At 36.8% G+C, this 22095-nt stretch overlaps 2 protein-coding genes across 6 annotated transcripts in view; both read right to left on the minus strand.

The window, feature by feature from the left end:
- The window catches only part of LOC307166029 (ras and Rab interactor 2-like), a 41306-nt gene that overhangs the window by 8872 nt on the left and 10339 nt on the right, over positions 1 to 22095 (minus strand). For all 4 annotated transcript variants that reach the window (XM_079884143.1, XM_079884141.1, XM_079884144.1 and 1 more), the window contains 3 exons: positions 5401 to 6585; positions 1905 to 2213; positions 920 to 1051 (listed from right to left, as the gene is read on the minus strand). In XM_079884143.1, the coding sequence (XP_079740269.1) occupies positions 920 to 1051; positions 1905 to 2213; positions 5401 to 6585 (1626 nt within the window). The remainder of the gene's footprint in view (positions 1 to 919; positions 1052 to 1904; positions 2214 to 5400; positions 6586 to 22095) is intronic.
- Positions 7288 to 22035, minus strand: LOC307166028 (uncharacterized protein). Of its 2 annotated transcripts, XM_079884140.1 has the most exons (11): positions 19859 to 22035; positions 17847 to 17949; positions 17391 to 17510; positions 17220 to 17309; positions 14795 to 14899; positions 12343 to 14254; positions 12127 to 12231; positions 11940 to 11967; positions 10447 to 10503; positions 10274 to 10321; positions 8927 to 9167 (listed from the first exon to the last, which is right to left on the minus strand). In XM_079884140.1, exons 1-11 carry the CDS (start codon positions 19870 to 19872, stop codon positions 9056 to 9058), a joined length of 2694 nt encoding a protein of 897 aa, XP_079740266.1. In that variant the 5' UTR covers positions 19873 to 22035; the 3' UTR covers positions 8927 to 9055. The 2 variants fall into 2 exon arrangements, with proteins under 2 accessions (XP_079740265.1, XP_079740266.1); XM_079884139.1 differs by lacking the exon at positions 11940 to 11967 and having other exon boundaries at positions 7288 to 9167; positions 19859 to 22033.

A 22095-nucleotide genomic window follows, 5' to 3' on the forward strand; every position in this document is an offset into this window, starting at 1 on the left:
TTCAAACAAACAGGCCTGAGCAACAAACTCAAGCTCCTCTTCTCTTATATTACAAAGCCCATTATTACAAAGCTTGGAAGAGCCAGATATATATATCTCCGATTGTATTCATCTGATAGAAGAAAGTCATATACACCTAGAATGGCTTGAGGGTGGGTAAATCATGGGGTAATTTTCATTTTTGGGTGAACTATCCCTTTAATTTCTTTTTAAAATTAGGGTGAACAACCACTATAATGAGGACAGATCCCATTAGATCATCAGGTTTGTGACCTACAAACAATACCTACATACAATATAATAAATCTTTTCAAAGAATGTCTGCCACACTGAGCTCAGTGAGAACAGGAGACACACACCCTTGGAGGAAATTACTCTGTTGAGAATAGAACTTAGGATGTTCGTCACACATGGAAAATACTTCTGTTCTGAAACTCCTCCTACTCCACAATTATTAAAGGATTAGTTCACACAAAAATGAAAATCTTTCATCTATTACTCACCCACATGTCGTTTCAAATCAACAAGACTTTAGTTCACCTTTGGAACACAAATTAAGATATTTCTATTGAAGAGACGTAATCGCTTTATATGATGAACAGATTTAATTTAAGATTTTATTCACATGTAAACATTGATCAGCGAACATGTTTACAGGATTCAGATTTGGTCACGGATGCCCAAGCACGCTGGCAAAAGTCTTATGGGTTTGGAGCGACAGGAGGGTGAGTAAATGGTGACAGAATTTTCATTTTTGGATGAACTAACCCTTTAAATTCATTAATATTACAAAGGGTTCTGATTCAGTCATTACAAACCAAGAAAGAGAATTCACATTAAATACTGGACAGGAGAAACAATGTAAGATTACATTAATTTAAATAAATTATTACACAAATATAAGGACATGCTAACGCACCTTCTCCATGCAGTAATGGAGGATCTATCAGCTCCATCATATACAGGATCTCAGTGTCCAACTGTGGCATGTCACACTGGACCAGTACATATGTCAACATGGGCAGGAAATCATCCGCTCCAAACATCCTCACTGGCGCAGACAGAGGAAACATTTATCAGTGACCTTTACACGAGCCATTCCACTTGATTAAGGTGCAAATAGTTTCACCTTTCAAGTACTAATCTCATATGCTGCATCCCAGTTCGTATATTATCCATCCTAAATAGTATTCAAAATTAGGATTTAGTGTTCGAAACAATAGCATGTTGAAATGAGTATCTCAAAAGTACCCGGATGCTCTTTCACACTCTAACGGCTAATACTGCCCACATCCCAATATTGGTTTGATGAAGATTAGATAAAAACTACAAACATAAATAAAGTGTTAAAAAAACGACAAACATGGCGGATGTGTGATACCGAAGGTTAAGTAGAGATGTTTAGATAAAGGGGTGTGATAGTCAGTATCTAATCTGCTGAAAAAACAATGTTATCCACATTATATTGCATCTTCAACAACGTTGTGAACATTTATAAAGATACATTTGGTCATTATCTTTTAAATACATCATTCAAACACATGATGAGAGTTTTCCGTATAAAAGGCCCACGAATGGCAGATCAACGTGCTATTACATTTCTCTCCAATACGGTAGGAATTGAATGTGGAGGATGTTAACTGTGACAGGGCAGATTAAACGGTGACGGGATGCACATAACTAAGCGACAGAGCTGTCCTTTAAAGAAGCAATTATGATGATTAGTATCTTGCCTACTCTGCTACTACACATTTAAAAGTTTGTACTTTTTCTTCACAAAAAGAGTACATCATTTTAAGGCATAGTATAAGTAGGTGAATTGGGACGCAGCAGTACACACCTAAAACATAAACACACATAAAGCCTTTAAATAAACCCTTGAGGCAAACTCCACCTGTACACACCTTCATGATCTTGCATGATACTGTAGATGAGTTTGCAGACTTTCAGCAGGACCGATATCTTCCTCTCAGGTGAGTACATGCTGCACATGGCTCGGAGTTTTCTGCGGATGCGGTGGATGGCGAGGGCGTCTGGTGGCCTGGCTCCGATCGCTCCCAGCTCGTGAGGGCGTTTGGTCTTGGCCAGGGTCAGATTCTCCTGCAGCCTCTGACACACTCCTCCGGCCACCTGGAACTCAAGCAGCGCTGACTGCAAGCAGCCATACAGAGGTTTCAGCACACACTTATGCATGGCCTTCTCCAACACCGGATCTGAGAAAGAGATGGACTGTCAGTTAACGCTTCAGAGAAACTTAACATCTTCATAGTGATAAAAAAGGAACAAAAAGACATGAATTATTAACTACTGAACTTTTTGCTATTTAATAGACAGTTTTAAAGGAATAGTTCACCCCCTAATGAAACTTCATACTTTATCTATTGTTCTACACGTTCTAAACGTTCAGATGTTCTGAAGCACGGTTACTATTGTTACCTAAAATTAAAATCTAAAACTAAATCTAAAACAATAAAAAAAATTTTTTTTGTAACAATATAATTTTTTAACATATTTCAGCTAGTTGGCAAGACAACCTTTCTTAATTTAATTTAATCTTGAAGTACTAAAATAACTAAAACTGAAATAAAAATGAATAAGAACAATATAGACATTACTTAAAGCTAATAAATAAACACAACAATAAAATTACAAACACTTTAAAATTAAAACAGAAAATATAATACTAAAAAAAGTTCTGAAAAATATTCTGAAGAACATACATTTCAGACTATTCATCAAAGCCATCATATGACTTCGAATATAGCACATATTAAGTCAAATGGACTACTTTTTTGATACTTTTTTTAATGGTGCAGTTGTTTTGTATTCACTTACATTGTATAGAAAAGAGCAAAAGGGCAATCATACAGGTGTGGAACGACATGAGGGTGAGTAACTTTTTCTTCTTTCATATTTTTTGGGTCAACTTTCTTTTATACATCTACAGTGTGAATCATTGGATTTGTGGTGCATTTTTGTTAAACAGCCAGAGCACTTTCATTGAGTCCTGTCTCATATTAGCAATTGCGAAACAATTGTGTGCCAGAAACTCAATGATAGAACAGTTACCATTTGATGATGAGAGATTTTAGTCACGAGTAGATCAAACCATTATGAAATTCTGACTGAAACACCTTTTAATTCAAACTGACACTTTTTTTAATGGTACAAATATCCAAATGGTATTCTGTTTTCCACAAGTAAAAAACTGACACACACACACACAAATGCTTACAGAGCATACAGTGTCAGCTCAGTTCATGGAAAAGCTGACACAAACGTTACAAGATATATTAGGCCTAAGCTCTCAGGAATTCATTTAGGTCTTGCTGAAGGCTCTCTGAGACACAAAGGGCCAGTCAAATGAGGACAAAAGCAGGCCTCACATCAGTTGTCTCTACACTATAGAGTTATAAAACAAGCAATTACACACTATCATAACACTGTTACTGTAATAAAACTCTATAAATAATATGATAAAACACTGTACACAAGAGGTCTAAATATTAGAAGCACCTGTAGCTTACAGATTCACTATCATAATAAATGGCTGTATATAATTTTTAATGGAAAACGAACCAAAAATTCATCAACTTCCTGTGTTACACTGCTATGATGGTTGTCACTAAAACTTATCTTTATTGTGACATTAAAAGACACTGACTTTAAAAAACAAAAAATATAATATAATACGTATAAATATAATTTCTTTCTGTCTGAAACAATTGCACAATTTTAATTGTGCAGCATGTTCTGAATATTTAATTTCACTAACAAAAAGCACCATGGCTGTTGATGTCCACTGTAATATCCTGATATTCTTTGACATATGATCTATCACTGTACTCTGGTATGGCCACAGTACTATTTTGTAACCTCAGATAAATAAATATATTAAAAGATTTGTTTTAGACTTTTAGGTGGCATGGCCACAGGAAACATCAAACTGTACAAATCAAGGATCTTAAATTTAAAGTTGATTTTTTTTTTTTGTCTTTACATGCAATTTTCTACCATGGTATCATCACCACATTGTTTTAAAGATATTAATTTAACAAAGTAAAATCTGACATTTAGAAAAAAATAATCATTAATAAGGTAAACAATACATTAGTTTATCTATAAGCTATAAACAGCCAGATATCCTTTTACACTAATGTAACTTCTCCACATGAAGAAGTGAAGAATTTATCCTTTGAATACATGTTTTACCTGTCTTTAGGTTTGATATGCAAGCATTACTTTTGGTAAAAAAAAAAAAATGCCTTCAAGCTGTTTATTGGTCCAAACCCACCAACCACAGGGCGGATTTTTAACTGAAGACCTGTAAAAAGGTCTTTCAACATTCTTAATACATTATGTGCTGTGAGACAGGATTATAGCATATTTGTCTTAGAATTAACTTAATTTAATCTTATTTCAAGATGCTCTTCTCTATGAATTGTGCTCCTTTTTTTTCAGCTCAGTATTTCCAAAGCAGTCTGGTCTGAACTGTCATTCTTTATACAAACCAAACTAGTTACAATCCCTTTGGCCTTGCACTTACTTCAAACAGTATTTTCATACATTTTACAATAAAACTGCAGAAAAATGAGATGACTTGAAAGGTATATTAGATATCAGAATGCAGGTATGGTGCTTGTATTTCACTGATAAATTGCTCTTATTTTGAAATTGCCAGAACCATAATATAAACTATATCCTCCACTGACAGACTAAGATAAAAAGTTTTTAAAAAATTCTATTCCCCCTCACACTATCAAACACTTTTTTCCTGCATTTGCTTCTGAAGGAAGCATTACAAAAGCAGCTCTATACTGATAAGGGTAGACTGACATTCAAAACATGTTTCTGATGTCAGGTATAAAGCATAATCATAATCTAAAACACGTCTTTTTGAACAATATACATATTTTTGACATGCATTGCTAGTCAAATACAAAAGTAAAAAAAATCAGACCTTTAATTAAACTAAGAGTTTGAAAACTGCACAGACTAGGAAACAAAAAAGGCAAGCTGAGGATACATATCTAAAAGACAAGGCCAACACTTCAAAATGCCAAAACAAACATACTAGTAAATTAAATATAGTAGATTAAACTTGTGGATAAAACTACAAGTGAGCCAGAGGTGTCCAATCCTGATCCTGGAGGACCACCTTTCAGCAGAGTTTAACTCTAAACCCTAATTAAACACTTCAAAACCAACAAAGGATTCCTAGAAACTTCCAGGAAGGTGTAGTGGAGCTAAACTCTGAAGGAAAGTGGTGCTTCAGAAGCAGGACTGGACACCTCGCTCTGAAGTAAAGCCATTTGTAGGTTAAAAGGTGCTTTTAAAATTGTTCTCTTTGTTTGAATGGTTTACCATAGCCCTAAAAGACTTAACCTGAAATCTTCTTACCAATCTGGTCCTCAGGTATGTAGGACTCTATGGGTGGGTTCATCTCCGAGCTCTGTATGAGGTAAGCCTTCATCTGGGTCATGAACTGCCGGAGTGTCTGCAGAAGATCCTGGCTAGATGAGTGGCAGTTTTTGTTCTCCTGCACAAAGCTCAAATAATCCTGCACCAGGCAACCAAAGTAGGAACCTTTGTCTTGGGACAACTCAATGATCTGGAGCAAGATGCGCTTTTCAGGTGTAGCCAGAACATTGAGGACACCTCGGACCTTTCGGAATTGTCCCCTTAGTGCTCGTGAGATAACGAACGATCTCGGATGAGCGCCCACTAGTTCAACCGCCAGGAGTCTTTTTGTCTTGCGGGCAGAACGAAGGCGAAGATGCAGGTCCCTTTCAAGTCCCACACCATAGTCTTCCTCCTCTTCGTCATGCTCATCACTGCTGTCATCTGTGGAGAGGCCTTGGCCCACACTCTGGGATAGGCCCAAAGGAAGAGGTTGCGGAGGACAATCCAGAGAGTCAGACGAGGAAGTGGACAAACCACTTGAGCTTCGCCCTTTCTCTTCTGGACCGGTCCATTGCTGCAGAATGGTGCTGTTGGTTGGGTTGAGAGGTGTATGCGTCCGGCTGGCTTGAGACAGGGCCCTAGAGATGGTCTCATCATCTAACGCAATGGTGCAGCGGTAGCTGTCTATGTCTGGCGGTTGAGGAGGTCGTGGTGGAGGTTGAGGTGCAGGTTTCTTAGAACTGGGGCGTTTGACAATCGATTTGGGTCCCTGACTCATTCTGGTAATGCCAGCACTCAAAGGCATAGTCCTCCGACCTGGGGGTAAAGCAGGGGTATGAACCAAAATGCGAGGCGGAGGTGGCCTTGGTGGAGGAGGAGGACGAGATTTTCCGTTTTGTGCTGTTGTGTCTTTTGTGATCACTGTTGCTACATTTCCAGTTAGATCTTGCTGTGTCTTGAGGAAGACAGGGTTGATAAAAGACAAAGCACTGTTGGAGCAACTTCTTTCACCTTCGGGGGCATTCGGGCAGGTGTCAGTCAGAGGTAGTGGGACATTTAGATTGCCAGTTTGATCCTCTGTCAGTAAGATGTCAGATAAGTTGCTATGCAGAGAGATTGACCGTCTGTCCAGAACCAGGGAACTCTTTGGGACTTGTCTGCTGACAGAAGATTCCCAGAAAGCTGGAATAAAAAAGAGAGAATCTGATTAATGTTTAACAACACATACGCACAATCTTTGAACAAACACAACCACTAAAGCAGCTAACACACCCACTCCAGCGTCCTACCAAAGACCCCCACACGTTGTCAGCAAACATGTGAGTTTGAGAGCGTCTGGCTATATCCAGTTACAGTCCGGTTGAAGTGTCTGTTCACTTCTCTCGTCCTCAGGCCCACTGAAGTTTTAGGAGAAATTTAGCGAGCTCAGTTGTGCAAGCTGATTCACAAATGCCATCAAACACACCCAACACAAAGCCGGCCAAAAACTCAGTGAGTCATTTTTAACCAAACAGACGGGAGTAGACTTAACAGAACACACCAAACCACTCCTCTTTCTCCTCCCCCATGCTTTCTCTCTCTCTCTCCACCCATTTCAGTTTGGTTTTTCATGTTGGTTTGCCGAGCCAGTTTTTATTAGGATAGGATAGTTTTGATAGTCAGCATCTTTCAAACTATTACTAGATTAAAAAATTGTTCTGTGGCAACTTTGGTGTACATTTCAAGGGTGTTTTGGATGGGTGCCAGGACATATTTATGTAGTTACTAAGGTAATTCAACTGTTTTTGGCTCATTTCTAACTTCTCAACCATGCATTTTCTCTAGGGCAGAACGGATCTATCGCTGATAAGCAACAAAGGAAGTCACACACACACACACACACACACACACACACACACACACACACACACACACACACACACACACACACACACATACTTGTTTTTGCTACTGGGTGGGGACACATGACTACATGCAGCCTGGTGGGAACCACCCTTTCTGAGTGGTCTATAGACAAGGCAGAAACTGATCCACACTCCATTTACAACTGTTATAGCAGCTATCACTTGTAATCTTGAGGCTGAGCCCCAGAAGACTGACCTGAAATTTTACCAACTGCTGGGGACCCCGTCAGGTAGAAGGTCCTGGAGGGGACCTGTGACGTAATGTTTTCATATGCTAATTAATGACATCACTGTGTGTGTTTAAAAGGTTACCAATGGGGACCTCACCCCAAACTTCTTAAATTAACATCATACAGATCAACAGGTGCTCCCAGCTACCACTAAGGTTGCCAACCAGTCCGTACTAACCGGGATATCCCGTATTTTGGGCTTAATTTGTGTCCTGTATGTGCCCTCCCTTGACTGCTAACCAGTGACTGATAAAACTGCAGCAGTGCTGATCACTACACCTGTCATAATGCAGTCACAGCCACCCTCATGCAGAATACTTTATCAAAATCAGAATTGTTATCATAACTGTTTGAGGAAGGCTGTATAATCCACTGACAACTTCTCGCTCCCACCTCACTGTAAGCGATGTTTGCGCTAAGACCAATTCTGCCTGTATTCATTTTAGGAAATCAGTTTTGGCAAATACAAACAATGTGATTATTTTTCTTGAGTACAACATCCAGCCGTGCAAGAAAACATGCAATCTACGTTGGACGCGATTAATAAGGTAAGCCATCTTTCACTAATGTTGTAAAATGGAGAAAGAGAGAAAGAAATAACATTTGAGTTGCATATTCTTTTCCTTGGACCTTAATCTTGAATATAAGCACAACTGTTCCATATTTTTCGTTTCTGCAGTAGGCAAACCTAGCTACCACTAATCACATCCGTATTGCAAATACATTCAAATCCAAATCAATTGCATTCAAATAAATTGTTCTTTGACAAAAGTAGTTCTGACTAAACTTTATTTGTCATTTCTCTTATTTGACAAACATTTTGGCTTTGTGCAGCAGTTGAACAGTAGAAATATTGAACACATTTGACTAAAGTTCTTTTGTCTAAACCGACAATAAAGTTTTTGCAAAAACAAATTATTCCTTTTTTTTTTTTTTTTTTTCAAAAATCATGTTGTGGTGTTAGTTAACTATTTCTTTAACCTAGTCAGAATAACCCAACTATAGTTTGACACATTAATTGTAATGCACAATGGATTTTTTTTCATTGTGCATTCCAATTAATGTGTCAAACTATAGTTGGGTTATTTTTGTTGGGTTACATGATTTTTGAAAGTTGTCAAAAACAGTTATGTTTTTCAAATATACTCTTCAGGTTAAACTCAATTTTCCTTATAACAATTTTTTTTTCAGGAGAAGAGAAGAGAAGAGAAGAGAAGAGAAGAGAAGAGAAGAGAAGAGAAGAGAAGAGAAGAGAAGAGAAGTCCAAATGCAAAAACTTTAAAGAGATCTCACTGTACAAATACAAGTGCAAAAATTTCTCGAACAAAAACAGCAAAAAATCTTTTAGCACTTAGTGCTTGACTTTCCTGAACAAGAAAAACTGACCTGAGACATGATTATTTATTTTTTCTTTTCTCACATTCCCTCTTGAATGCTGTGATTCGGTTCTTGATATAGAACTTGACTGATTCCCAGGTTCTGTGTTTGAGTAATACCGGCGCTGACCTGATGCAGTCTTCACACTGCCTTTTCCCCGGTACCCTGCCAGATGTGATGCAGTCCAATAATTTGTTCTCGACTGCCTTCACCTCCTCTTCTGTCCACTTTCTTTTTGGGCATCTTGACACACCTAAAAATGACAGTAATTTTACCTCAACTTTCAAGAGACAGTGTTTCACCTTACCTTAAAAGGCTGAGTGTAGAGTAAAAAACAGAGGTAATGTACACTAGAACATCTGCATTCAATACCAAGTAGAGGAGTACCAGACATTACTCTTGAGACCGATGAGATTTTACTTTCTGTACAATGTAGCTCCTAGCTAGGTCACCAAGACATAGGTTAATAACAAGAAAATTGTACATTTAACTAGATTAACAGGAGCACTTTAAAACAATCTCCATCACAGATTTTTGAAAATGTGTAATGTAGCTGTATGTGAATGTATACTGACCACACATCATCAATAAAGAAAAAGTTGACTCTGTTTAAGTCGTTTTTAGACTGAATCCTATTTCGCAAAGTTCAGAGGCCACAAGGTAACAAATTCGCATAATGTCTGCCTACGTTCTGCATGGACATCCCACAAAACCTTAAAGCCCCAGACACTATGGGTGCTTGTCAATATCATTCCTCGTTTCCTCGGTCCTCCGTTCTCCATCCTATGACCCAGAAACCAATCGAGTTCAGCCATCTTGTAGGACATCTCAATTCTCTAATTGCACCGCGAGGATCGAGGAGTGAGGAGGCTTCCTGAGGAGTCTTGAGCGAGGATACGTGGGTCTATCCTATGCGGAAGTGTTTTATCGACTAAACGTGACACACTCCTCCCCCTTCAGATATAGTAATTTACCTTTATATTTTCCCTTTGCAGTGTAAATAATGTCATATATTTAAACTGTGCATCTTGCTTTGTTAATAATTATTATGAATGCCTTAAATAACTAACTTTAACAACATATGGGCAGATCCCATTAGCGCAGCTGATGACGCTTTGAAGTGACGCTTGAGTGGTCAAGAATATTCCAATATTCCTCCTTTGATTCCTCCGTCCTCATTTCCTTTCCTTAAATCCTTCTCTCGCGAGGAAAGGAAGCAAGGAAAGGGAACGAGGATGCAAAAATAAGAAATGAAAAGCACCCTAGAACTCATTTGTGTGGATAACCAATCACAACAGACTGGGCTGTCTAACCAATCAGAGAGCAGAGCAAGTTAGCAGTGCAGTCCTAACTCTTTACCTGAACTTGAAGGACTCTCTCTCTCCTTTGCCGAGAAGGAACATTCTTCTGGAAGATAAAACAAATAACCATTTCAAAATTTTGCTACACTGTAAACAAAAGCTTCAATAATGATGATTATTAATCATCATTATTGAAAAGAAAAGGTTCCAAAAGAAAAGGTTTGACTTTACCTGTAGATAATGAAGGGGCCTGATGACTCGAAGACTTGCTGCCAACTGAAGATTTCTCTGAAGGGAAGAAAATAAGACTTAAGAACTTTACACCATTATTAGCATCAGACAATGGGATAGTGACCCCCGACATTATCTTCTCAACTTTAAAAGAACTAAGGAAAGGTTTTGAGCAGGGGAGTTGCCAAAGCCTGCTTGAATGCTGTAGGAAATGTTCCAGAAAAAAGTGAAACATCACGTGTGATTGTTGTCACAATGGTAAAAGTTATGGCTAGTAAGAATGGGGTCCAGAGGACATGCAGTAGGATGGGCACAAATCAGTGAGCAAATGATGGAAGTGATGAGCAGGGAACTAGTTACTAACGGTTGCCCTTTTTTTCAGTCAAGAAAAAAAAAACAGCAATTACTACTTTCAGATGGTGCCAATCACCCATGGGTGAGGCTGGTTGAGTGAGCAGGTTTGGTGAATAGAGGACAGTCTGTCCACACATAGCTCTGTCCAGAGCCCAGTGTAGAGCAGAGGTGACCAGTGAGAAGTGGGTGGGAGACAGGATTAGGGTTGGGAATCGAAAATCGATTCCGATTCTGAAATCGGATACTTAAGATAAAGAATCGGATACTTATTATAAAAATAAAATTTCGATTCCTCGTTTCGATTCCTGGGTGCATTTTTTCATCTAGTGATCTGCCAGGACCTTATGTGGTAATGCAAACATCAGTCTACAAGATAAATCGCATTTTATAATGGATGCTCACCCATAGAGGTGGATCTTGTAAGGGTCAGTGGTGTTTATGCACATATCATAAACAGATTTATAATGTATTTACTGTATTTTTCATTGTTTATTTTATAATAAATACAAACAGTAGATATTCAGTCACTTAAGAAAGAGTACTATGAAGTTGTGAAGAATGTCTGAATTAAATAATTTAGGTGCTTAAAATCTGTGTATGGATATACATGTTAAAAAGTTAGAGCAGAGGGTTTTCTTTTAAATTCAAAAGTATAGCTTTAATTTAAAGTCTGTTTGATTTTTTTTTTATAACATGCAGGAGAAAAATAAAAAGGCAAAACAAATGTTTTAGTTAATAAAAAAGGTTAAAAAATAAACACCTTTAGAGGAAATGTCAGGCATAGGGGGCCTTGCAAAATTTACCTGAAAAGAAGGGGGGCCCCTGGTATAAAAAGTTGAGAACCCCTGTAATAAAATAATATGTTGCAAGCAAGCACTGAAAATAAACATGTGTGATATATTAATGTTTGACTTTTGTGGTTGTTTTTTTACTAAACTGGAAATCGATAAGTAGATTCGGAATCGATAAAATTCAAACGATACCCAACCCTAGACAGGATGCAGCAGAAATTAACCATTAGTGGTGGAACAAGACTGTTCTAGGAGGCATACAGTGAACTGAATGAAACCATGTTTAGAGGTGTGACCATTAAACATTCAGTGGCACAGCTTTGGTGAGAATTACACCAAGTTCCTTACCTGCTTTGTGAGTCAGGTGACTGCAGACCTGTTTTAGGTCACATAAGCATATCAGGGACAGCCACAGATACTTTATAATACAAATAGCAAAATCTAAATACTTATTATTAAACCCAACCAAAACACAAACGTAATATGTCACTTGTGGTAAATGAAGGAATTCACATCAAATCACAGATGACCTTACCTATGGATGTTAAAGAGGACTGATGGCGCTTTTTTGGCGGTGGCATTTCACTCTCACTTTCTTCATCCTCACTTTCAGAAGCTTCAGTTTCTACATTCACTTTCTCTGCAAAAAAGAAAATAATGTAGAAAAGCATTTGTTTCCATGCTTCTTTGTAATGGAACTAAACAGTGGCAATATAAAATGTGTAGGAGCAACAATGTCATGTTTTCTTACCATTAGGATCAATGTTCATTTCATCAAGGTTTTTCCCCTTGAATTCCGATACTCTTCCCTGTTCAAGGGCCATCAGCACCTTGCTGATCTTTGCAAGTTGTAACGTTCCTTCAGGTAACCGGTAAAACTTTCTATGGATCCTTATATCATGTCCCATGAAATCCGCTAATTGGTCCAACTCAGTATCTTTCAGATTCAGGACTTTAGAGAGTGTTGCAATGTGTTTTCGCAGCTTTGTGGATGATAAAGTCTTTGGATGTTTGGCTCCACACTGATGGGCAACCTTTCTGATGCAATCTGTGCCTTTGTAGTATGATGTCTCAGTCATGGGTATGGCGAAAAAAAAGAAATTTTCATCCAGTACGCCACAGGCTTGACGACTCTTCACAAGTAGCTCCATGGAATCCAGCATACTTGGGGTCAGGAGTATTGGCACCTTTCTGTCACGCTTGCCTCTTATTTCGACGCGCTGGAAATGTTGACAGAGCTTCTGCTCAACTGCAGATAAAGCATCAGCGACATCTGAATGTAAATCAGATGTGTTTCGGAGAAGATATGAATTCAGCCTCATTTTCGAAACTTCTCCTGCTCTCCTTCGATTAAACACAATTACATCACACAGAGTTACTTGGGCAAGCTTTGTCCAGTTCTTCTGACTTTTTTCAAGTTTGAGGTTTTCTTTGTATAGTTCAGTTTGATTGCTGAGATACATGTGCATTTTTTTAACATCCTCTGTAAAAGGGAGAAGTTCAGGAGAGTTCCACTTTGCTTCGTTAAGCGTCTTCAAGGCTGAGGCAGACACCAATTCATTCCATTTTGTCGAATACATGTGCTGAAACATTTTGACATTTTTTACATCGTTTTCATCTCCTGCGATCATTGCTTCACATTCTGCAATATCGGACATTTTCTTTAGGTTGTGCCCCAGTTTTAACGCCAAAGATGGAATTCCAAAGACCTCATCTTCATCTCTGAATCCTGATGTCTCTTTAACGGCCTTGATAACGTGATGGAAGTTTGCAGGTATGAAAAAGTCTTTTATACTCTGCAGCTTTCCCATTTTCCTCGCACTGACCAACAGCCTACCAGCCTCGCGCATTTTAGTTCTAATGTATTCGTGCTTGGTTTTGTCGTTGCCCATCTTGTTACACAGGTGTTCTCCAAATTTGATGATGCACGTATCACTTTTAACAGCACATGTTACTTCATCTTGCTTCATGTCACTGATCAGCTTCCATAGTTTTTTTGCTACTCCTTCAGGAACAGGCTCAGCATAAGCACAGAGTGCCTGAACTCTGGATTTACCTGGTTTTGTGACCTGGCACTTCCTGGCCAAGTTGCACCTTGACATATGCCTCCAAAGTGCTTTTCTCCTGAACAGCCCTTGGCAGTTTAAACAGTGCATGTAGTCCTTCACATTAACTTGTTTCGCACTGGATTGTTGACGGGGCACCAACACTCCTTTACCAGATTTAAGAACATCTGTGTTGTGTGCACGGTTCCCTTTGTTCCTCAAAAGGTCCAGATTGATCCTCCTTTCTTTAGACCCCTTTGGGTAAGAAAGAGCTTTTGCTACATCCACTTCGTTCTTATGAACTTGGGCCAAGTGTCTTGCCATTTTACAGAATGGTTTGGAGCAGTAAAAGCAATACTGCTTTTTGTTGTACATTCTTTGGCCATATGCAGTCTTTTTTAATTTCATCACTGAAACCTCACTACCGCTGTTACTGTCTAGATTAGCCGTTGTCTCCTTATCTCCAAGTTGAGAACATTCTTTGTCTGCATTATCAATATTGTCAGAAAGACTCTCATATTCTTCTGAATCTGTCTCTGAATTAGGGACATATTCGTCTCCGCTGTCAATGCTGCTTTCATCTGAAGTGGATCTGAGGTTTAGTGAGCTCTTTGTAAGCTGTAAATACCAAATTTATAATAAGTATTAATAAGCATAAATTCACACAATATTGTTTCAGTTGCACGTTTATGTTACCTCATCTAGTTTATGGATTTATTAAAAGGTTAACAATTATAAGCTTAATAAACACCAAAGACTGAATATAAACTCGCCCTGTGTACCTTGAGAAAACTGGTACCAAAAACCTACTCCCCAGTATTATAAATGGAGAAATTCCTATTATTAATCCAAAAATTCCACTTTGCAATAAAGAAACATTAAAACAACTGAAAAAAAAACTACTTTACTAATTCATCTCTAAGTAGTAAGTTACTTCAAGTAACTTAACTCTTCAAATTAAACTCTTTATTCTTTGAAATTGCCATGTACTTAATGTTATGTTTAAGCTTTGACAAAAAGGACCTTATGCATATAAATGCTCATAGACATGATAATAAATGAGACCATTAACAACCTCAGCAATACAACTGATACTGTAGACTAAATGTAAACTTAAGACAAAATGATCAGCACACGCATGTTAGATAAGAAACTTACAAATGTGCTGTCACTCCTCTTTAACTCTGGGATATCACAGGCTCTTGGTGAAACAGAAGAACTGGGCACTTCTAGTATCACTGTATCTGCATCACTGTCCGTGTCCTGGACAAACATACATATAATCAAATATATTTTTATACAGCAATGTTCCATCTCTGACTAAGTTTACATGTGGGGACACCCACTTTTTTACCCACTTCACTGATATTACTCATTCTTAACTTGTTGCAAGAAAACTGTATCTTAAGTATTGCTGCTTTTGCTTTAGAGGAAAATTAAACAATATAAAAGGGATAGGACATAAAAACATAACTGCTAGTCAAGTTGAATTGCAACAAATTAAAAATCAATAAATATAACAAAAAAGCAAGTACTGCGATGTATGGCTGTGTGATATGTAAAACATATTTTATTGACTGTGATATCTTACAATATTGTCTATTCAAGCCCCATCTTTGCCAGAGACAACAAGCACCATAAACACATTAGTTTGGTTGTGCTTTATCTTACAGTAGTCTGTGATTAAGTAAGCTCAATTTATTTAAAGGTTTGCTTTTTTTTTTCATAGACTTTTGTGACTTTTCATAAATTCTGTACTCTGTAGCATGCCCTTCTCAATGTAAATAAACATGCACGTTACACAACATAAATTTGTGTTTATAAAGCATTACATTGTATTTATTTATTTTTTTAAATGGTTTGAGTGACGCATGTGCGTAAGGAATTAAAAGCAAGCAGAATACAAGTGTTTTCTAAAGCTAACTCAGTTTTTAAAACCAAGCTCAGAATCAATAAATAAATTGATTTGTTGAAGAGAGAATTGCAATGGAATGATTTTTAGTTCAGTTCAACAGTTGTCTTTATGATATTGAATTTTAAATATTGAATAAGAGCAAGTTACAAATTAACAACACTAATGTACAGGGGTGCAAACACATGTATGGTCAAAAAAGACAGAGGTAATCGAAGCCCTCGTCCCGCGGCAAATATCCATTGATACTACATTGCCACCATCCCCAACCCACCCCTATAGGCACATAGAGTCAAATGAAATTTAGAAAAACTTCTTGCACTTCTTCTTCTTGCTTTACTGCTACTTCCTGAAAATAATTTCACCTGATGATTTGAATAGCTCTTTTTGTAAAGAATTAATAATTCTAGGATGATTGGGGTAATTGTGTAGGGTAGGCCTAGTGCATCTGCATAGAAACTAATAAACAAAATACAAATATAAATACAATAAAACACAAATACACGAGAAATGTTTTTCAGGTAAATTAACTGTATTAAGTATTAATACAGTTTATCTTTTGACAAAACGTGATTTTTCTCTTTCTCTTTTGTTGTTTGATTAACTTTGGTGACACAAACAGCTGCAGGTATATTGGGTGCTGTCCCTTTAAGACGAATGCACGTATCTAATACCGGTAATGACCAGTCTATGGTAATGACACGCATCCGTTTTATTTTGACTGCGTTTACGGGGAAACTCGTTGAGACGGACACTGGCTTATTTTTTCGTGCACACATGTCTGTTCAAACACAAATAGATAAGAAAGAAAAGGGAATTCGGTGTTCACGAACTTCACGTGCTGTCTGCGACTGCGTGGCTCTGTGCGCCGACAGACCATCTACATTTGGATGTTAAACATAATATATCCTGATACAGCAAAGACAACGTCGGCAGTATTGACGGCAAAATAGGCTGACGGGCAATATTTGAAAATCGATAATTAGGCCTATTTTTTAAATTACAATTATATATGCATTTGTCAAAACCGAGAGACTTTCAAGCATCAAAATGTAATTTATTAATATGTATTTGCGCCTTCTATTTTGTCTGAAAACTTCCAACACTCTTGCGTGTCGCGTGAAAAATAGGCGTCGGTTGCGGTTCTATTTCTAGCACACGGTTTCGGCGCGGCTCGAGAAGTGTGTGTGTCACGCAGGCATTGTGCTCTAACACAAGCTCTAACCAGTTAACATGAGAGCCGACATAAAAACGGACACTCCACGCCACGCAGAGAGAAATGTGATGCAAATTCTGATTCGCTTATTTCCTATTTACTTGTTGGTGGACGCAATCCAGAATTACTGTTGGTTAAATCCCCCCCCCTTAAAAAAAACTCTTCGGATCTGCACGATTCACACAAGTCACCCAAACTGACGTGAAAAAAGCGGGAGGCGCCGAAAAGCGCGCTGTTTGCACCCCTGAATGTAATGAAACTAAGGTTTCATATTAAACATATACTACGTAATGTTTTATATTAAAAGAAAAACAAATGTTAATTTAATTGAGTTTCCTGTATCACAGGCCACTGTCAGATAAAGCGCAACCAAACTGATGTTTGCTTTACGGTGTGTATCGGTGGTGTCATCTCCAGCAGGAGCGGAAAAGGGGCATTATGAAATGAACACTTACCACTGATTTCTTTGTAAACAGTGATTGTTTGGCTAGGAGCTTGGGAACATCTGAAGACACAGAACTGTCTGGATTTTCCTTTGAATCCGCCTGTTCAGGTTAACAGAAATAGTCAGTTGTCAAATTCTTACGATAACTTTGAATTAAAAAATACATAAATAAGTGTTTTACCAAGGATCCTGTTTCACACATCTGTTGTAAGTTAAGTATGTCCTGCTTGAGGGGAGATGGGACCTGATCGTCTGGGGCCTGGGAGGGCATGGTGGGACAAACACTTGATGTTTCTTTTGCCTGAAATAAGAATTGAAAGCACAACTGTAATCATACAAATAATTTAGTTTCACTTTGCAGCTTCACATGCTTTAAGAAGTGTATAGTGGACGTGATATATGATTTTATTTGATATTTAATTGTCTGTCTTAAAGCTATGTCGACAATAGTTTTGTACATATGTTCATATAATCAAAAACAAAATATTTTACATATGAACAAAATTTCTTAACAATACGACGTGAACAACTTAACCGCAATATTATACAGACTAATGTGTCCAATGATTTAGGCTACTTCCATACATGAAATGTAAAAGTAGGTAAATTAAAAATAAGATTAATCAATTAAAATCACCTTCTGTCTAGCTGTTTGTCTCCTGGCACACTCATCATGATGCTTTCTCAGTCTCGTGATGCGACGCTCAAACCTGCTGTTGCTTCGGTTGGGTTTATCTGGTCTGTGCCAAAGGCAAAATAAAATCGTTAACACATACTGTACACCTCATTAACTCACAATTAGGCCACATGTGCACATACGCACAGATGTGCCTTCAGGTTAATCTTTTCAAATAGACCTATTACAGTACGGTCAGACTGCACTAACATTTATGTACTCGGTACATGACCGCGGTAAAGTTAGCTTGATGTTTGACATTCATTAGACATTCGGTTTCATACCAATTAAACTGTTTGCGGCCTTTATGTTTTTAGCTCAAATTTAGTCAGATGGACATAAATATATGTCCTTTATGTTGCACAAGGCTTAATTTCAAAAAAAAAAAAAAAAGAAAAAAAAAAAGAATTAACCATCTAACTTAATTAAACAATTAAACTACATGATATTATACTATAAAACCAATACTAAAATGTTCAGAAAAACTTCCCTGTAAATGCACAAGACTCTGTTTTTGGAATTAGCACTTTATGGGTTTTATAATAATTTTACAACTTTTAATGTATAAAATAATATGAATTAATTAAACAACAGACAGCTCCTTTTGAGATAAAGGTATCAAATCAACTGTAAAAAGCTCTAAATATTATCCCCTGTCATGCACAAAGCTTGTTTTTTTTTTTTTTTTCAGAATATTCCTTTGTTTTTATATACAGTTCTGAATCTGTATTTTTGATATTTAACATACTGTGCCCACTTAAAATATAAAGTAATTTTTACAGTTGATAAATTATAAAATAATGTTTGTACTTTTTTTTTTGTTACTTTTATACATAAAGGTATGCCTCAGTGACAGCTCTGTACCTTTTATGTGAGAGTGTAGGAGCCTAATAAATAAATGTAATTTAAATTAATAAAAAAAAAAAATAGAACACTTAGAAGCTTTTGCATCTCAGCTCTTCACATACATGTAACCCATTTAAATCCAATAAATTCACCAATTTTGGCCTGAATGTAGCAATAAAGTGAAAATTCCATATTAGTATATTTGTAATCATATTTTGTAATTGCAATTTTTACCTTTCTTATTGTTGTATTATATTTTTATTTTATTTTATTTCATTTGAATTGTTGTTTTGAAACCTTTATTTCAAACTGTGTCAGAGTTTAATGAAATTAAGTGGGTACAGAATATTAAACATCAAAAATACAGTTTCAGTACTGTATATAAAAACAATAAAGGATTCTGAAAAAAAAAACAAGTCTTGTGCATGACAGGTGATAATATTTAGAGATTTTTACAGTTATTTGATACCTTTATCTCAAACGGTGTCAGAGTTTAATGAATTTAAGTGGGTAACGTAGCCTATATTAAACATCAAAAATAGTTTCAGTACTGTATAAAAACAATAAAGGGATTTTCTGAACAAATAAGCCTTGTGCATGACAGGAGATAATATTTAGAGATTTTTACAGTTGATTTGATACCTTTATCTCAAAAGGTGCTAGTGAAGTTATATTAGGCTATTTCATACATTAAAAAGTGTAAAATTATTATAAATTAATAATTAAGGTTAATTTATTTATTTATTTTTAATTAAGCCTTGTGCAACATAAAGGACATATATTTAACGTTATGTCCATCTTACTAAATTTGAGCTAAAAACATAAAGGCCGCAAACAGTTTAATTGGTATGAAACCGAATGTCTAATGAATGTCAAACATCAAACTAACTTTACCACGGTACATTGCTGCCTAAAACTATTATTTTACCGAATAATCATGCAAATCCGAACGTAAATTACCACAAACCAACACGCTTGTTAGTTATAACCTTGGCCCGGCTAATTGCCTAATGACACCTTAATTAGAAGCAGTACTTTACTCTGTTTAATGATCTACCTCATCATAGTACGACTATAAACAGAATTCAAATTTACCATGATATTAATTTTTCTATTACAAGTCTTACCTTAATTTGTCCATGATGCGTCCGTAGATGTTGTCCGCGTCGTCGTCGTCTCAAAATGGCTGGTAATTGATTCCGCGCACTTCAGCTAGTTATGAATAAAGATGGCTGCCGCGCGATCGCAGACGAGAGGGGGAGGGGTGGTCGCGATGGGGACTGGCTATGTCCGGTGAACACACACTTCTGGAGATTTCCATCAGGCAGCTAGGCTACTGACGCTCTGTCGTCGGTGCTCTTTTGTTTACACCCTTACATTGGCAAGTTGATTATGTTCAGGGATTAGTAGCATTTCAAATATATGTATTTAAAATACAAAATACTATTTTGTTTTTAAATAACTTATTTTAATTTAAATACATTTAAACTTACTATTTTTGTATTGTCAAAATAAAAAAGATTAAATGTATTTAAATACAAATGACATTTTTCTAAAGATACTTAAAAGCTACAAATTACAAGTTGAAGCATATTTAAAATACATGTAAATACCAAGATTAAATATAGGCCTATTTACACGCAAAAGCATTTAAAAACAAAATAGAAATTTGCATTTCAAATAAATGTATTTGAAATACTGCCCAGCTCTGATTATGTTTTATGCCTGATCCAAAACAAGGCAATGAGATCTGTGATCTTTTGCATACATTCCTTTTTCAAAATTGGAAAAAAAAGTTGGATTTTATTTTTATTCAAATTTGTATTTTTAAATGTTATGCTGAATACCAAAATTTAAATAGATTTAAATCAATTTAAACTATACATTTTATGGACACAAAATATTGTTTTTATATTTAATGACATGGGCCCTGCAGAACACCTCAATAACACAATGGCCCGGTTTCACAGACAGGGCTTAGACTAAGCCAGGATTAGACCATAGATCAATTAGGACATTTAAGTAATTTTTATAAACATGCTTAGAAAAAAACATTACCGATGTGCATCTTAAAACTAAAAAGGCACTGATATATTTTTAAGATCAGTCAGTGCAAGTTTATTTCAGTGGAAACAGCTCAGACTTACATTTTAGTCTAGGACTAGTCTTAAGCCCTGTCTGTGAAACCAGGGGTATGACTGTACCCTCCTGCTCCTGTAAAACAGTCGGATACACAAGCCAAATACTGTCACTATACTGAACCCAACATCCCCTGCAGCCATGTGGAACTCTCTTAAAAGCACTTAATGTGAAAATGCTTAGGCCCGGTTTCATAGACGTTACTGAGCTTAAGCCAGGACTAGGCCTTAGTTAAATTAAGATATTTAGGCAACTTTTACAAGAATGAAACATTACTGTATCTTGATATAGAACTATGACACTGACGTATTTTAAGATGCAAGATATTTTCAGTTGAGACGGCTCAAACATGCATTTTAGTCTGGGACTGACTTAAAGGAATAGTTACCTAAAAATGAAAATTCTGTCATCATTTACTCTCCCTCGAGTAGTTCCAAACTTGTATGAATTTATTTGTTCTGCCCGACACAAGGGAAGATAATTTGAAGAAAGTTTGTAAGCAGGCTGTTTGGGTCACCACTTCTGTATTAGAAAAAAAAAAAAAAAGGCCTACTATTTGCAGGTCTTCAAATTTGGAAATTAAAACCCCAGATGAATACTACCACAACATATCACACCGTGTCATTATTTATTTATCAAAAATAAAACCAAAAGACGTGTGACAAAGTTAGGACACTGTTAACATAGGAATTAACGGATGACCAGGAAGTGAGCACCACTATAAAAGCAGATGTTCAGGCAGTTTGAGTGTCTGGAGCCTTCAGGTGTGTGCACTGTCAGCTCTGTCAGCTTGGACATTTTCTAGAGTCCTAGTTGTTCCAATCGTCTTCCATTATGGATAATGCTTCTGTCAACCTTCAATGCAGCAGATTTGTTTCTGAACTCTTCCCTAGATCATTGCCTTAACGCAAGTCTGTCACTGAGCTCTACAGGCAGTTATCTTGGTTTTTGCTCTGATATGCATTTTCAGCTGTTAGACCTTTTCTGAGAGGTGTGTGCCTTTCTAAATCAGACTCATTCAAATGAATTTGCCACAGTTTAACTTCACTCCAAGTGTAGGAACATCGAGAAGCAATATGGATGCTCCTGAGATAAATTTCCAGTGTCCCAGAAAAGGGTACTTTTTACATACTTATGCAGCGGGATCTTTTCAGTTTTTTATTTCTAATAAATTTGCAAAGTTGTTACAAACCTGTTTTGTGCTTTGTCATTATGGTGTTTGAGA

This window comes from Squalius cephalus, assembly GCF_949319135.1.
Source record: "Squalius cephalus genome assembly, chromosome: 10".
NCBI classification, from domain to species: domain Eukaryota; kingdom Metazoa; phylum Chordata; class Actinopteri; order Cypriniformes; family Leuciscidae; genus Squalius; species Squalius cephalus.

Excerpts from the sequence above, each read along its gene's own strand:
- LOC307166028 (XM_079884139.1), bottom strand. Across the intron at positions 14,255-14,794 it reads AGAGGAGTGACAGCACATTT|CTTACAAAGAGCTCACTAAA; the intron begins GTAAGTTTCTTA and ends TGGTATTTACAG. Across the intron at positions 10,322-10,446 it reads GGCCCCTTCATTATCTACAG|AAGAATGTTCCTTCTCGGCA; the intron begins GTAAAGTCAAAC and ends TTTATCTTCCAG.